Source organism: Malaclemys terrapin, chromosome 2 (genome assembly GCF_027887155.1).
Source record: "Malaclemys terrapin pileata isolate rMalTer1 chromosome 2, rMalTer1.hap1, whole genome shotgun sequence".
Lineage (NCBI taxonomy): Eukaryota > Metazoa > Chordata > Testudines > Emydidae > Malaclemys > Malaclemys terrapin.
The window spans coordinates 113571095-113588650 of NC_071506.1; the positions used below are offsets into that span (position 1 = coordinate 113571095).

Here is a 17556-nt window from a genome sequence, read left to right on the forward strand (position 1 = left end):
AACTATAAATTATTCTAGTAAAACATTTGTTTTGGCTTTGAGGATATGCTCTCTGCTCACTTTCTTCTAGCATTCTAGGTAGTTTGAGGACAAGTGACATAATCTTGAAAGAAAAGCAATCCATTTGTAAATGGAAATAGGTCCTTAGTTTTATCAGGATTAGTATTATAAGGGAATTTCCTGTCTGTGAAATCTTTAGCACAAAGGGCCAAACCTGCAGCCTTTAAATAGGCAAAGCTTCCCCCTCTCCCCCCCAAAAATGGTATAATAACTCAAATGGGACTCTTGCCTGCATAATGGCTTTAAAATGTGTATTTCAACTGACATCAGTGGGTGCCGTGAGTGTTCAGCACCTCTGAAATTCAGGCCAGTTCTGTAGGTGCCTAACCTATGGATTTAGGTGTTGCAGTTTGCATGGGTATTAATGACTGTAACAGAGGTAAGGTTGTTGAGAACCTGGACCAATGCCTGAGAGCATAGGCACTGCGGCACCCTCTGAAAGAGTGCAGCCTACTCTCCTCTGTGCCAGTTTGAGGTGTGTGGAGGAGGTGGAGAGGCAGGATCATACTCTCACACTCCTCTATTTCCTCTGGGGAGATTCACACCACTGTAGGCTTCAGCCTGGTAGCATCTTTTTGCTCAATGAATGCAAGGGCTGGGACTATCCTCCTGAGCCCCTGTGTGTGGCTTCCCTGAACATACCTCTCCTGTTTTATTGTGACATATACTCCTCCCTGGACAGATAATTGCTAAGTACTTATCAGTCCTGGTGTTAGCATGTCAGGATCCTGGGCTAAGGCAGGCAGGACGGAGTATGGGAGCCAGGAACTGAAGTGAAAGCAGGGGTCAGAGGTAGTATCAGCTGAAAGTCAAGATGAGGGTCAGAGATAGTCAGGAATCAGGCCAACGGCCAATACCATGTTGTAGTTCCAGTGGTCAACAGGGTATCAGAGACACATCAATATCAGGAGTTCAGAAGCAGGGCCATCATGGCAGCTAGCTAGGAATCCGTATTGTTACTGGACACTTCTTGGTACACCCCAGGGGCTTATGTAGGATCAAGGAGCCAATCAGGGATTGCTAAAACAACTGGTAATCAGATCATTCAAGGCAGAGCATCCCATAGTGTACAACCTCTGTAGATTGTGGGTCACAGCGTACAGTCATATTATGGCTGGTGGCAGTGGGGAATGTTGGTTTTCTGGTAACCTTGCAGGCCCTGATTGAAGTCCCCCTGATTCTTACCTAATGTGCAACAGGTATACATCCTTTCAGCATGTGAAACAAATGACTCAGAGGAAGATGACTCATATGAAGCCTCTGGATTAAAGTTCCAGCTGTTGTACACACCTCCTTCAATGTCAGTTTGCATCAGCTGAGGATTTGGCTCTCTATGCTTGCACATTCATCTCAGGCCTTGGCTACACTTGCAAGTTACAATGCTGTAAAGCCTCCCCCAGAGCTGTAACTCACTCCCCGTCCACACTGGCAGGGCACTTACAGCGCTATATCTCCCTGGGTACACCGCTGCAGGTACTCCACATCTCCGAGAGGAGTAACAGCTGCAGCGGAGTGCCTACGACTCATGGGTGTGAGTGTAAACGCTTGCAGAGCTGTACTAATCACCTTGTCAAGTGGCCAATCCTCTCAATTGTTGTGACCGGCTGCAGGAATGCGGAAGTGCCGGTTTCAAAGCTCTTACCACAAGAAAAGCAAACAGTTTGCTGTTTGCTTTGAGTGAGTAAATGAATGAGCAGGGGGCCGGGAGTTCGGAACTTGCAAAATAGAGAGCTGACATGCTCCAAAAAGCACTCTCTCTCCCCCCAAGCTCCCTGTCACAATCCACCCCACCCCCCCGTTTTGAAAAGCACGTTGCAGCCACATGAATGCTGGGATAGCTGCCCATAATGCACCACTCACAACACAGCTGCAAATGTTGCAAGTGTGGCCACACCACTACTCTGGCAGCTGTCAGTGTGGACAGACTGCAGCACTTTTCCCTACTCAGCTGTACAAAGACAGGTTTACCTCACAGTGCTGTACAGCTGCAAGTGTAGCCAAGGCCTCCGTGAAATAAACTGACACATGAGTACATATAGCTATAAAACATTGCCCTCTGCTGGCTATAAAATCAGACCTGCTTAAGTGTTTATAAATTCTGCACAGGGAGTGTCTTATGGCAAGTAGCACATCCCTCTGTGTATTCACGTTTTATTTTTTAGTCTCTCACAAACTGCAGTGATAACTTCCTAAGATGTTCCGATTCTATACAAACAAATGACAGCTTTTGTTTTAAATAGAATAAAATAAACGAGTTCAACTAATAAGCAATTCACTGTATACTCTTGATCTTTTACAAATTTCACTTAATATTACTTAGCACTTAGTTACTGTACCTTGTACAGTACCTAGCATATTCTAACTAACCTCACATCAATGATGTGAGTTAGTAAGCATTACTATCCAAAATTTTAAAATGTGGGTGTCTACAGTTAGGCATCCAAGCTTAAAAATGCAGACCTGTTGCTGTGCTACTTTCCACCTTGTGCAGTTGTTTACATCTGTGTGAAGAGGGTGTAAAATGCTGCTGTTGTGATTCTGCAGCATTTAACACCCACTTCACACAGATGTAAATGGCTGCACAAGGGACAAAGTAGTAGAGAATCTGACCTTTTGTCTATTAATTCTAGGTTATAAATGGAGAAAGAGGACTTCACTGCTATTGCTAGGGCTGGCCAGAAAACAAGAATTCAATTTTTTTGAAAAATTTCGAGCTTTGGAATTTATTTTTGTCCTTCATCGGCACAAAAATGACTTTTTTTGGGGGGGGGGGGGGGGAGGGGCGGAAAAAGCAGAGACCACTCCAGAATAGCCAATTGTCCAGTTGCTAGGGCTTTCAGCTGGTTCAAGTCTCTGCTCTGAAACAGGCAGTACCCTAATCAGCAGGCTAGAGAGTCAGTCTCATAAGCTCTTCTATTTGGAACTGATCCACTTTGTATCAACAAACATTCATTGGGAGCAGAAAGAGAAACTGATTTGACAGTCTGGTGGTTGGGGAGCTTCTCTGGGATGTAGCAGACCTGGATGCAAGTCCCTCCTCTGAATCAGGGAGAGTGGGGCTTGAATCTGCGTCCCCCAGGAATGTGCCCTAAGCACCTGGCTCTGGACCTCTTGGAGGGGACGTGTCTCTCTCTAAGTCTAGTTTTGACTAGAGATTCCCTCCTAGACGTGAGAAGCGAAACGAATACATTTCTGAGAAAAGGTTCAGTTTTGGCTGACATTTTCTGACCAAAAATAAACAAAGTTTTTGAAGAATTCCTGACCAGCTCTAATTCTCTCACCAATTTTAAACCAAAGGAATTCTATTGAACTCATAGGAGATACTGCTTATGTACACTGGTGCAAATGAGATTAGAATCTGGCCCTACACATCTTATTCTTGAGTGTTTCTTTGTTCCCTCATTCTTTGCTGCTTGAAATCATAATGTACCCAATAATTCTTGAAGAGGAGTGTATGAGAGCCCTGTTTCTGCGATCAGTAGATCACAGCTGTCTCTGTATGAAATTGCCTAGCTGTGGTATTTTGACATCCATCTATTTAAAGTTATTGACCATTTCCTGACATGCAGCTTTCCTCTCTCTGCAAGTGTTACCAATTGTGAACCTCAGTGGTGCCCATCATGACAGCCAGTTGACATAATACACATGTTCTCCTGACTTACAAAAGATGACCCGGACAGCTGCATATGCTGACTTCACAGCAGAAAGTCATCTCACTAGGCAGGAGCAGGTAAAACAGATTCCCCTGAGCTCATTCCAAGAGCCCAACTAAAAGGTAGGCAATTGGGAAAAATGGAATCTTTGCACTTTGGAATGGGCAGGATTGTGCAGCTGTATAAACATGACGACAGCTCAGGGCCACATCCGACCCTAGAAGTTTCCATATTGCAATAAATTTGCCCCTATGTCAGGTTTTATGGTTGCAGCTCCATTTCAGAAAGGACTCTACCTTTGCTTTTGATTTAATCCACACAGGTGAGAAAGGCAATCCCTCAGCAAGTACTGAAGTCAAGCAAAAGAAGAAATAATGTTGAGATTAAAATGATAGTCACATCCTCAGCTGGTGTAAATTGGTGTCACTCAAATGACGTCAATGGAACCCCACCAATATGCACTAGCTGAAGTTCTGGCCCATTATAACTTTAGGTGCTCAGAAAATGTTCCTGCTACAACAGTGCCCAACATCAAGGTCAAGTCTAAACAAATCTCCGTATCACAGTGATGCTTGCTGAGTATAAAGACCAACAAACAGAGCACAGCACAGTCCTGCAGCTTTACCATTCCTCCTGTCCTGCAGGAGGTCCGGGGTTGTGTTTTTTAACAAGAATTCATTGTTAGTGAAAGTCACCGTGCATGATAAATGGGATTTTAAATCTATAGGACTTTGCTATGGGAATAATGTGTGTAAATATGAGTTAAGAAGGCAATGTGACTCTTGTGGAGAGATTGGGGGTGTGTGAGATCTCCTGGGGGGAAGTCGGGGGGGGGGGGGAGGGATACAACCTTTGTGTATGCAAAGAATCAGATCTACCCACCCTGCACCACCCCATCTCCAAATCCTTGCAGGACACGGATGCATACGGAGCTCCTGTAGAACCGGAATCCACAATGTGCAGGGGGGTTTTATCTCTGGAATAGGCTCTTAGAATCCTACTCCCCCTTCCACTGCAAGAGATTCCTTTGTCCCTGCCTAGGATGGGGAAGGCATTCCCCCTTACTTTTCTGAATGGGACTGAGTACCAAAAGGGCAAATTCTGCTCTTGGGAATGCAGATACAACTGCCACTGACTTCAATAGCAGTGCCACCAGAGTGTTGTGGCCAGAATTTGGCGCCAGGATAAGATATATAAAAATTCTACCATAAAATGGAGCTTTAGTTGGTTTGACTATGAAAGTGGAGTTGTACAGGGGCAGGAGAAGTGACAAACTGAATGAAAAAGAGAAGGCAAAGCTAATCACATGGAAACAGGTAATAAAATAAATATGTCTACTGGATTGTAATGAACTCAAAGATTTAGAAAGTAATATCAGGGCTAGCTGCATCTCTGACCCATTTCCTGGCTTCTCTGACTACACCCTTCTCTTGCCTTCACCTCTCCCAAAGTGAAATTCTGCTGTTCTCTGACTCTTAGACCAGTCCCTGGAGTATAGCACCCTGTATATTGACCATGTTTACCCAGTGGGTCTGACTATAGTCAGTACATGTTGTTCTTCCCTTTAGGGGCTTATGACCAATGGTGAATAGAATGACCCAAAATAGCCTTCTTAAAACAAAATGTTGTTGAATGTTTGTAGTAGGAACAAAACATAGCACAAGAGATTTAATCCACCAACAACAAAAGATTTACACGCATGTCTTTCTTATACATCCTCCTCAGGAGTAGCCTGCTTTGTCTAAATTCCCCCTGTCCCCTTCAAAGCAGGCTCTGGGGGGCCCGGTGTCAAAAACTTGTGTCTCTACTTGAGGAAGTTTGTGTCTCTTTAAACTTTCCTAAATCTTTTGATTTCCCCCCCCCCCATCCCCCACCATGCACATGTGCACACACACCTTCAAGAGGGACCCAGTGGGCAAAACCTGTCTGGCAGGCCCAGCAAGGGGCTGAGCCAGAGCTCCAAAATGCATCTCTTAGGTGTTTGCTGCAAAGTATAGATCTGTATCTATGTCTCCTTTCCTGGGCTCCTTTTCTGACAATCCTGCTATTGAATTAACTCAATATATGCATACAGTAAACATCAGAATAACTTGGTCAAGATACAATATTCATAAATTATTGCAGGCAGCTCCAAATCTGGCATAATAAGAAAAGTCGTTAAAATGCAGCATTTTGAAATTATCATGGAGTTTTCCTGTTGTAATTTTTTTTTTAAAGCATGTCTGTGTGAAACGAGGAAGAAAAGGGTGTAACACAGGCATATAAAAAAAATATGACCTCAGTCCAGCAAAGTACTTAAATATGTGAGTAATGTTGAGCATGTCAGTAAAGTAAATGGGATATTCACGTGCTTAAATCTTTTGCTGGATCAGGGCTTACTTGCCAATGCTTCCATGTTCCCTTCCTCTGCAAGAATGGAGGGGAATATAAGCATGGAAAATGATGAAGGGTAGCTGCATGTGGTGACCACTGGAAAAAGGGGAGGTTCTGGGGGAAAATTGATGTCAGCAGCATCATGTTCCTCTTCCAGGGCTAATCTCCAGGTAAAAATATGGGATCAGCTAATGTAACTGGCTAGTGCACCTCAGAATTGCTCATATTTCTCTGTGTCTTGTGACCCATAGCTGAGGGTATGTCTACACTGGAGCTGGAGGTGTAACATAAATGAAAACAGAAGTGTAGCCATGACATTAGGGTGACTAGATTCCCAATTTTATAGGGACAGTCCCAATTTTGGGAGCTTTTTCTTATATAGGCATCTATTACCCCCCACTCCCATCCCGATGTTTTACACTAGCTATCTGGTCACCCTACATGGCATTGTGGGCAGGCTGTATGGGCTAACTGCTTGAGTAGGTACCGAGGGTTTCAGATAGGATTGTATGCAGGTGGCTAACTCATCCCACTTCTCACACCATTGTGGCTACGGTTTATCCCAGGTGTGTCTACGCATGCTGGGAATTACACCTGCAGCTCTAGTATAGACATATCTCGAGGGAGACATGACTTCAGACCCAATGACGATATGGCTATGATTCAGATGTGATGCTGTCACTTGGAGGGAAGGAAACGGTAGTGGAATGCTGATAGAACTTCTGCCTATTGGGTGAGGGAATCCATTGCTTTGGACCACAACATAAGCTTTCACATGTCCTCTCTTGGGTGAGACATCCTCATTTATGCTGTTTTTCTGATTTTTGTTTCACCATTCAGTTGTACGGTCAGACTATTGCCATCAAAATCGGATAGACATACACACTCTTGCATTTCTTGGTAGTCTAACACTATGGTGGCAAACTGTGAATGCTACTATATTTTGGATCCTTCCTGTTCCTAAAGGCACTGGGTCAAATCCTCAGCTGTTGAAGTGATGCCAATTTACATTGGTTTCACAATGGGCTAAGGACCTGAGAAAATCAGGGGTGAGTCTAATATTTCACACTCATGTAGACATGATACGAAATCATATGTAGAATTCTTAAGATGATGGTGGGCACACAGCTTGACTTGGCGGGGTGGAAAGGAAACCAGGTGGTTCAGCACATTGCTGATGGGATACAAAGCCTTTCACTTCTAGGTCAGGACAGAAGCACTAGGAGGAGGGATTGAGTCTTTCTTCAAAAACATGTGAAGTAGCTGCTAGAGCTGGCTGGAAAAAGCTGATAAAAATGGAAACAAACTGGGTCAGATCAATGATCCATCTAGCCCAATATCCTGTCTTCCAACAGTGGCCTTTCTGCCTTTCTTAGGGAGCTCAAGGCCAGAGCTGGCCGAGAGTGGGGGGAATTTCTCAGTGTTTTCTGCAGCAAGGGGCCTTGAGAGATGGGGAGACAATTACTTAGGAGGTTTGATTCTTTTGAATTTCTACAGGACCCTGGCAGGGGCAGTGATTTGGTTAAATTAACATACCTGTGAGGGAAATTGAGGCAGCTTTCACATGCAGACAAGGCAAGCCACTGCAGTGATGTCTTATAAATAAATACTATCAACAACCACGGTAAGATGCACAGTAACAGGCCAAGTGGTGCCATTTAATGCTCTTTACATGTCAGTCAGGGTGGTTGGTGGAATGTGGCATTTACAAGTAATCTGTAAAATATTTAATTACTGTGCTATGTCTGCAAAGGGTTAAATTTGTGTCCATATCTCTCTGAAAATGGATGCATACAAAAAAAGTGTTATGTCCATTTCCTATGGCTGGGGCTAGGCAACACTTAGACCCTGACTAATTTGGAGTATGTTCAGGAACACCTCGAAGGACTGTGGATAGCCACCTTGTTCATGACATGCATGGTCTAGCTGCTTGAGTATGTACCCAGGGTCCCAGGTGGGCTTGTACAGCCCATGCTGTCCTGGCTTCACTGCTATTGTTACTCAACCTAGCTAGATCAAAGCTAACTCAGGTATGTCTACATGTGCTGCAGTGACACCTCAAATTGCAGTGTAGATGGTCCCTTGGTTTGGAGGGGCTAGAAGGAAGTTTAGTTCTGCCTGTGTGTGCTGGAGTTGTTACTTGCAGTGTTCCAATAAATCCTTTGGTTTCCATAAATAGGTACTACAACTGGTAGCAGTGGCTTCAAGATGGCGAAAGCACTTTTGCCCGAGAAAAAATGTCATGCAGATAGATTGGAATTTGAGTGCTTAGCATACTTTGGGCTGTTGGTCTCTGCAAATGAGTGGACCACTTAGAAAGCAGCATAACACCTAGCAATGTTCTTAGATGGCAATGCCGAATTCTATTACCAGTCACTTCCCAATGGGGATCATGGGTATTGCAGACAGTTATGCAAACACTTATACGACCACTATGAGGGGAGTTGGCCCTTTTGAAATCCCGGAAGGAATGGCAAGCCAGGATGTGGCAGGAAGGGGAACCCCTACCAGGGCTGGCTCCAGGTACCAGCGAAGGAAGCAGGTGCCTGGGGCGGCCAATAGAAAGGGGCAGCACATCCGGGTGTTCGGCGGCACTTCAGCGGTAGCTCAAGCACTCCGCTTTAGCCTTCAGCGGCAATTCGGCGGCAGGTCCTTCACTCCGTTTCTTCCTTGGGGGCCCTTCAGCGGCAGCTCAGTCGGGGTTGTTTTTTTTTTTCTTCTTCGCTGCTTGGGGCGGCAAAAAAGCTGGAGCCAGCCCTGACCCCTACATTAAGGAGATTGTTTGATAGGGCTTTTTACTGATGGTTTGAGAGAAGCAGAATGTGCTGTGCCAAATCTGGAACTGCAATGCAAAGAGGGGATCTATGCCCAGCCATGAGAGAGTCCATGTGAAAAGTCAGTTTATAAATAGTGCAACAGGGGACCTTTATAACCTTCTGGTGAAGGAGGAAAACAAACTGGATAAACTTATGGAACGTAGTATAGGCAGAGTTTAAAAAGTAAAGTAGAAATTAAGGTTTCCTTAAAGGTACCGGCTGTTAAATCCCAAGCCCAGGGTGACTCCTTTAGACCAGATATAGCTCTGCAAAGAGGTATTGCTAGGGAAGTGGCTAAAAAATTGGAGAGGCCCATGTGCAAGCTACTTGCAGGTGTCCCATGGGTCAGATGAGAAAGATTGTTTCCTGAGTGGGTCCCAGGCCAGATGACATTTGCAGATGGTGCAGAGACAAAGGCCATTGGGGATGCAATTGCTCAAGCAGAAGGAAGCCACACCAGGGAAACTAGAAGTTGCTGATGCAGCAGAATCACCATCAGCAACTATTAGAATGGCCCATGTGAAGAGTTGCTCAGATACCTGGTACTGTGTGTCTGGAGTAGACATCAGTGACTAGAAAACCACAATGCCATTTGATTCAGGATCTGAAATAAGTCTGATCCATGGAGAACAAAGGGGAAAAAATTTATACTGCAGGAGTTTAGTTGGTGACTATTCATCATCATCCACTGCAGACAATAGGAGAAATCCACCTCCCATTGAAACTGAGGTCTCTGCATACTATGTGGATTTTTGTTGTGGTGACCAGTATTTCTAGTGCTGTTGTACTGGGAGTGAATATCATCTGAGGGAAACACAAAAGCTCTTTGGGGTTAATAGAATCAACTTGTACCCCTGCTGGATGTGGGTGGGTGGAAGTGCGGATCCTGCAGGGGGCAGGAGAGGGCACAACTGTTGGAAGGGGAGGGCTTAGAGCTGCCTCTACCATGCTGAAAAAGGGACAAATGAAAGGCTCCCTGTGGTGACTCAGAATAAAGTTGTGGTGAAGTCAGGTCATCACACAATAATATCCCTAAAGGTAAAGGCTGCTGCATTGAATCTGTAGGAGTTTTTGATTCTATAAATATCCATTCAGGATGGCTGTTTAGCAGGACTCTGTTTCAAGCTGGACCAGAGAGCGAGTTCTGGGTAAGAGCAACTAATGTTACTGACCACAAGGTGCAATTAGTGAAAAATAAGATTGCGTGGACACTGACCAATGTAACTGGTGCCTTAAGCCTCTCACAGGGGCAGAGGTCAACAGCAGTGAAGCAGCCCAGTCAGTAGAAGAGCTAGAGGTTGACTTGACAGAAGCATCCATAGAAGGCAACAAAAGGAAGCAACTAGAACAGCTGCTCTTACAGAATGCTGGTATGTTCTCCATGAATAATGTGTCTGTCTGGGTTTACATAACACTGCCCTCTACTGGATATGAAATCAGACCTAGTCAAGTAATTTGTGAGTTCCACACAGTGAGTGTCATATAGGAAGTAGCATGTACCAGTCTGAAATTGGCCTTTCATCTTTTTACTTTTAGTCTTACAAACAGCAATGATAACATTGTAATCTATCCCTATACAAACAAATTACAGATTGTATTTTCTTTTAAGAGCTGTCTGGCAGATAAAAAGAATAAACTAAACTAGTTCAACTTGTAGAACATTCATTGTATATACTCGATATTTTTCAAAATGTCACTTAATGTTACTTAGCACTTAAAATGTTTAAGGAACTGAACAAACACTAACTAATTATTAACTTCACATCAACCATGTGAGTCAGGTAAGCGCTATTGGTGAGACTTTTAAAATTTGGGTGCCTAAAGTTAGGTGTCCAAGTTTAAAAATTCAAAGCTTGATGTTACACTATTTTCTACCTTGTGCAGTCATTTGAACTATGACAACTGAATGTGAAATGTTGTTATGCAGATGTGAATGACCCCACAAGGAACAAAGCAGTGGAGAATCTGACCTTTTGGCCATTAAATTGTATTTTATGTATGAGGAAATGGAGAACGTGAACTTCACTGAGAGAGAGAGAGAGAGAGAGAGAGAGATCTCCAGTTGTGACCATACATTCAACTGTGAAAAGTTTCAGTTTTGACAAATGAACATATTCTGACAAAAAAAGTCAAAAAATTCCAGACCAGCTCTAATTACCTCTTACCAAAGGAACTCCATTGAACTCCTAGGGGATACTGCTTATTTACACTGGTGTAAGTGACACCAGAATCTGACCCTACACGTCTTATTCATGAGCGTGCCTTAGTGTAGCAGAGAATGAGGGAAACAAAGTAGTAATGTACCCTGTAGCTCTTGAAGAGGAACTTATTGATCCCTGTTTCAGCAACTAGAACACAGTCCTCCCTATAGGAAATTGCCCAGCTGTGATATTTTGACATGCATATATTTGAAGTTATTGAGCATTTCCTTTTGCGCAGCTTTCCTCTCTCCCCACGCATTACCAGTTGTGAACATGCGTGGGTGACCATCATGGGTTCTATCCAGTTGACATAATATACATGTTCTTCTGAGGCACACAAGATTACCCATACAGTACAGCTGCATATGCTGACTGATATAGCTGAGGAAAGTCATCCCACTAGGCCAGAGCAGGTAAAAGAAATTCCCCTGGTCTCATTCCCAAGAGTCCAACTGCAATGTGAGCAGTTGGGCAAAGAGGAATTGTTGCTCCTTGGATTGGGCAGGATTGGGCAGCTAAAAAGGCTGACTAGAGTTCATGGCCAGATCTGGGCCAAGCTGTTTCCTTCATGTAGTAACACATTTCACTACAAGAGGGCCTTATCTCCCATTCTTCAGTACTTACACACAAAATTCTTTTGTTACAGGTCACTCACATTAAAATATAATGGTGTCTTTGTACTGAATTGTTTTAGCCTTTAAAAAACGTAAGTCCAATGGATACTTTTAAGACCTGTTTCTCCACTGCCGTGCATTTTGTGTAGTCACTTCCACCTGTGCAAAGTGAGAGTTAAACTGCAATTCTGATTAGATTGCAACACATTTTGAATTCACTTTTCACAACTGTAATGACTACTCAAGGTGAACCTAGTGCCATTGACTACAACATCAAAAAATCTGTTTGATTTGTTTTCTCTTGTTAAGAGGGAATCTTTTGTATTTTAGTATCAGCTGAACAACAGGGTATTCAGGAAATAATGTCTTCCCCTATGCACAGCATTACACAACTGGTGCATTGGGAGGAGGGGTTACTTGTAACTATATGCAAAAAGTGACACCTAAGATAGCAGGAAAAAATATTTTACTCTTTTTTTTCTCATGTAGCTTCCTTTGTGTGCACTTGGCAGTGCTTTGTGTACAGTCAATAGTCAGCTTCACTGTGCAGGGGTGCATTGAGATCAGCATTTGTGCAGGCACTTGGGGTTCTCCTCCTCTCATATATAGACATCAGAGCTCGATGTCTGGGTTCTGTAACCAGAGGATGGCCTCGCTATCAAAGGAAGGGAGGTGTTGTAAACCACCCTCCAGATGTCGGGTTGGGCACACTTCCACCACAAGTTACTATTTGTGATGCTGCCCCAGAGTCACAGCATGGGGAGGAAACCAGGCCAAGCCAATGCATAGTTGCAGCCACTCTGGATGAGCCAGGAAGTATCCTGTTAAGCCTGATCCTGGTTCGATGACCAAGTAGACAACTTTTGAGCGCCTTAACTCAACTTAATAATGTTATCTTCATATAGTTTTGTGTGTTCGTAATCAAAAATATCCTGGAGCAACTCATACAGTGCCAAATTCATTCTTCTGCAGAGGCCCAGCACAAGATTTGGGTACCATTGCAGTCCCACCTAAGCTTCAAAACAGGGCTTAAAGAGAGGCTGAAGGGGTACATAGGTCTTGTACTGGCTCTCTGCACAGAAGCAATATCACCCACAGTTATCCTTGCCCTGAGTGTGGTTGAATTTTTGTATAGTGTAAGTCAGAGACAAAAAGTGGTTTCACTGGGCAAACTACTTTATGGCTTGTTGAAAATCAAACTTGTGCATCAGAGTGACGTGGGGGAGGGGAGTGGAAGTCAAAAGAGAAACCCCGCCTACCGCCACAGGCTTAGTTAGCTGAATCTGACCCTCGTGAGCAACAGGGGTCAAAATCATAGAGGTGAAGGGTGGGGAAAGGGAGAAAGAGTAAGGTACCAGATAGAGGTAGTAAGGAATCGCCAACAAGCTGATGGATGGACATCTACTATTCATTTTACTAGTGCCGCAGAAACTGATATAGCATTTATGCCATTACTGGGGGAGATAGTACCTGAAGCAGAGTGGAGACAGCCACACTCATCACACAAGATTCTGGCTCAGGAAAGTGGAAAAGACAGCTTGAGAAAGAGTGCTGGGGTTACAAGTAGGGGGCCGTTGCTGCAAGTAAAGCTTTTGCCTGTGGTAACTTTGGCACATTTGTAAGTCAAAATAAATATTAGCCAATGACACGCTTATATTCCTCCTCTCCCCCACCCCCACCCCATGATGACTTTACATTGCAGGTATTTGTGTCACATCATTCTGATTAACAGCAGAGCAGCCATCCAGACAAAGAGAAAAGATTTGGAGGACGAGATAAGAGTTTTCCAAATACCAGGCCCTGATGGGTGGAAGGAGGAATGAACAAAAGCAATAAGGCCCATCTACATTACAAGCCTAACCATGACAGTACACTGTTCTCTGGCTTGGTCCGAGGCATTATTTTTAGTATATATTATGTTTATTACGGTAGTTGGCTAGGGACAAACCAAGAACGGGTGCCCATTGTGCTAGGCTCTTTCCAAACACACAGTAACGGAGAGTCCCTGCCCTTCCGTGTTCTACTATGGTTTTGGATTTGTAGTGTGGACAGGACATTATCACAAAACCTTGTTAGAGAATCATGTAAGATCATTACCTAGACTGTAACATGATTCCTTTAATACAGTTCTGTAACCATGTTGTCCCATCTACACTACAAACAAAAAGAGTGATAGAAAACAGTTTCCCCTGACAGTAACAGGCATCAGTGATTGACAAGAATGAAAAAACCCAACAAAAAAAGAAACATTATTTAATTTGCTTATTGCCAAAAAGCTTACTTGCCCCCCAAAAGAGTGAGCAGCATTTTGCAAAGTTGTGTTTGTAATCTGATGTTGGAATCAAACTTAGGCCCCTAATTTGCTATACGCAAAGAAGGAAACTTAATGCCTGCATAGAGGCCCTATTGAAGCCAATGAGGTCTGTCTACACTGATCCAATTGCAGGATGGGGGCAATGGTTATGATTAATAAGTGACTAGGATATGTACTTTATGAAATATGTGTTATATTGGCTTTATCTCTAACATGTGAACCATCCCAATTAATACTACTTCCTTCGTTTTATACATAATACACACCTTTATATAAATCCTCTATTTACGACTGCCTAGAAGTAAAGTTCTTGCCCCCCATTTATAATTAAATAATAGAAAATAAAATGATCCACTTTGTTTGAAGTATAGTAGACCTGTTAGGCAAAAGGATTACATAGATTAATAGCGAAGACATAGTGGGAGGAAAGTCAGACATACCTGGTATCGAATTGAGTGTCACCCAGAAATGTTCATCTGGACTATAGGTGTCCTTGGACCATTCAAGTAAATCAATGGCACGCTGGTCTCTGAGAACTAACTCGGTAAATTCCCTTGTGACAGCAATATAAGCAGAGCCAAAGTAGATGATCAGATTGTGTGGAGGTGGTGCTTTTCGTACAAAGGTCCACAGCATGAAAGAAGCGAAACTGTATATTTGTTCCCTGTGGACATATTTGGTCCTTCGGATAACATGGGCAGGAGGCAGACCTCCAGGAGTGATGTTTTTCCCTTTAAATATTTTCAGATACTGAACTATTTCCTTGTTGGTTTTCAAGGGAAAATCTTGTCCACAGACGTTGAGAAGGTACTTCCACCGAACTCCTGATTCCAGCAGGTCTTTCATGCAGTTCAAATCCGCCTGAAGTCTGGATATTCCAGCATATACCACTAGCTCCATTTTAGAGGCAAGAAAAGCATTGGGGAAACAGTTCAATAATTTCTCCACATCTTGCTTAAACTTAGCAGTTGCTTTCCGATCCACATGGATACAGTAAACATTTTGGGGCATATAAATAGCCCTGAAAAGTCTTTCAAAAGTATCAAATTCCTTATGAAGGGTTATGATATAAGCCAAAGGAAAGGCAGCTTCTTCTGCTGAGAGAGGGCTGGTTATATAGTGATTTTGAATTAAGTATTTGGTGCAACAGGTTCTCCCAAATGATGTTTTTAATGCGTTTTCTTGTACAAAAAATGCCTTCTCTTCAATAAGTGCATCACAGGCTTCTGCTAAGATAGAAGTCACTGAGAGGTTCAGCTTCCGAAGGTGTTTTTGCTCAGGTGAATTAACAGTATAAAGAACTAATGAAATTGAAACACTAAGAACAAGCATAGCAAAAAAGCAAAACATCCTTGAGTTCATTGTGGTTTTTAAAAAGTTTTTCCCGCTTAAAATATGTAAAAAGAACACAGTACAAAATATAAATCACCCACCAACTCACCCTGTTGCCTTCCTCTGTTACAGAGCTAGAGTTTTCTGTTGAAGAAGAGGATGTGGTTTCATTCTGATGCCTACTGCATGACTATTCTCATTCCTGTCCTGACCAACATCTATAACCATCATCTTAATGAAAAGGACATCAGTGGGCTTGCAGACTGAAAACTCTTGTACTGCATTCTAAGATTTAAACAGACATAATTCCAGTTAGTGGTTTGGTAAAGAGAATACAGGTTTAAATATTTTGGAATGCCCATGTCTGATCACCATTTGCCCACTGACACTTTTTTTTTTAGAAACCTCTCTTTCATTTCCATATCATAACCATCCCTCTCCCCATCACCCACACAGACTACAAGTATCAAAAATTAATTTGCACTCCTGTTAGCAGTATCAGCAGAGACTGTCAGTAACTGACTGGGCATAGAGATTCATCCCTAGAAGTGGCTGTTCAAGGTTAGAAATATTGGTGGAACTATTGGGGGAGAATGAGGAGTACTTGTGGCACCTTAAAGACTAACAAATTTATTTGTGCATAAGCTTTCACGGCTACCACTCTGAAACCTGTCACCATGCAATTGAGGAAGAGTTTATCTATTCTGTGCTCAAATAAAGGCTGTCTCTACAGCTGCAGGTCTGACACTTTTCATGAGCATTTAATCCACTCCTTTAAAAAAGTTATTAACATTCCTGCTACCTCTGCAATTGGGACAGCAAGCACGCTTCTTTTGGCTCCTTAGTGGGGTTTGCTTTTTGAGATCCACCCTGGGTCTTGTGGTCTCTTGGTTTTCTGATTGTGCCTTAGAGCTACCCTTCCTGTGGAAATTGTTGAATTTTTAAAAAATAATTGTCCTGAAATGGGACAAAAAGGACAACATTTGAAATTTTTCACAAGAGGAAAATTCTCAAAATAATTAGTTTTGGGGGAAACAAAACAGAATTTGCAGTTTACTTCCTAGCTTCCCAGGGAATCGGGCTGACAAGGTAGGGAGGGAGGGAGCCAGGGGACCTGGGCAGCCCATCAGGCCAACTTCCAGAGAGCTGCAGGTCCCAGGAGGCTTGCAACTCATCAGACACGCTGCCAGGGAGCCATGTTTCTATTAACATTTCAATTTCATGGATCCAGTATTGTCTAATGAAAAATATCTGTTAGAAAACTGTACTTTGCTTTAATCTTCACTGGTAGCATGAAGACATGTTCTACTGTAATCCAAGTCCAATGTGATGTGTTACACCTGGATGTGACATTATATGCAACTAGTAGTGAGGGAACAAACAAACTCTTCAACACAGTGTCCACTAAAGTCTTATTCTTAGCTGTCTCTCTGCTGTCCTGCTGCTTCCCAGGTTCTCAGTCACCATCAACAACTTCATCTGTTCCTCCACCTTGTTTCTCCTGCAGCTCCGAGCCAGTAATAACCAGACCATCCAAAAAGAAGAAAACACAAACCTACCTGGATGAGAGAGCACACAGACACACCCTGGCACAACGCAGCAGGGATCCACCAACACTCCAAACAAACTGGAGGAAAGATAAAACAGCACATCAGTGAAAATGCCAGCTCAGCTCACGTGGTCCAATAAAACAATTACAAATAATCCAGATATCAGGTCTTCTCAAGGCTAGAAAACACCATTTAAACAAATATCAGAGACCAGACAAAACATTTCCTGCTCTGCTGTCCTCTCGATATGCCCTTGTGCTTCAGACATGTAATTTCCTAACAAGAGATGGTCATTTGTTCTTTGTGAATTCCTAATAGACCCAGAGATTTAAACAAAAAAGACAGCAACTAAGTGACCCCTTTAGTTGCTAGCCAAGCACATTTTGTAAAGCAAGCATTCCAGTTACAGAGGCATGCGCACTCTCTCGCTCTCTCTCTGAATAGCCACTGAGTTTACAATAGAGATGTGTGCTTATCTTAGTACAGATCTGTACAAACAACCCACCATCAGACATTGCAGTGCAAACAGCACTGTGTCATGTAACTCATCTTCCGGTGGTACTTCTGCTGTAGGAAAAGTAGGCTATTGCAACCTTTATTTTTATTTGAAGTTAATTTTAGTGATGTTATACTACACCATTGA

General features: G+C 43.1%; 1 protein-coding gene across 1 annotated transcript in view; it reads right to left on the bottom strand.

Annotated features, from left to right (window-relative positions):
• Positions 1-17264, bottom strand: part of GCNT2 (glucosaminyl (N-acetyl) transferase 2 (I blood group)) — a 58362-nt gene extending 41098 nt beyond the window's left edge. The window contains exons 1-2 of the mRNA XM_054019609.1: positions 16923-17264; positions 14472-15648 (exon numbers count right to left, since the gene is read on the bottom strand). Of these exons, the coding sequence (XP_053875584.1) occupies positions 14472-15393 (922 nt within the window). The 5' untranslated portion in view covers positions 15394-15648; positions 16923-17264. The remainder of the gene's footprint in view (positions 1-14471; positions 15649-16922) is intronic.
• Between the last annotated feature and the right edge of the window lie 292 nt (positions 17265-17556).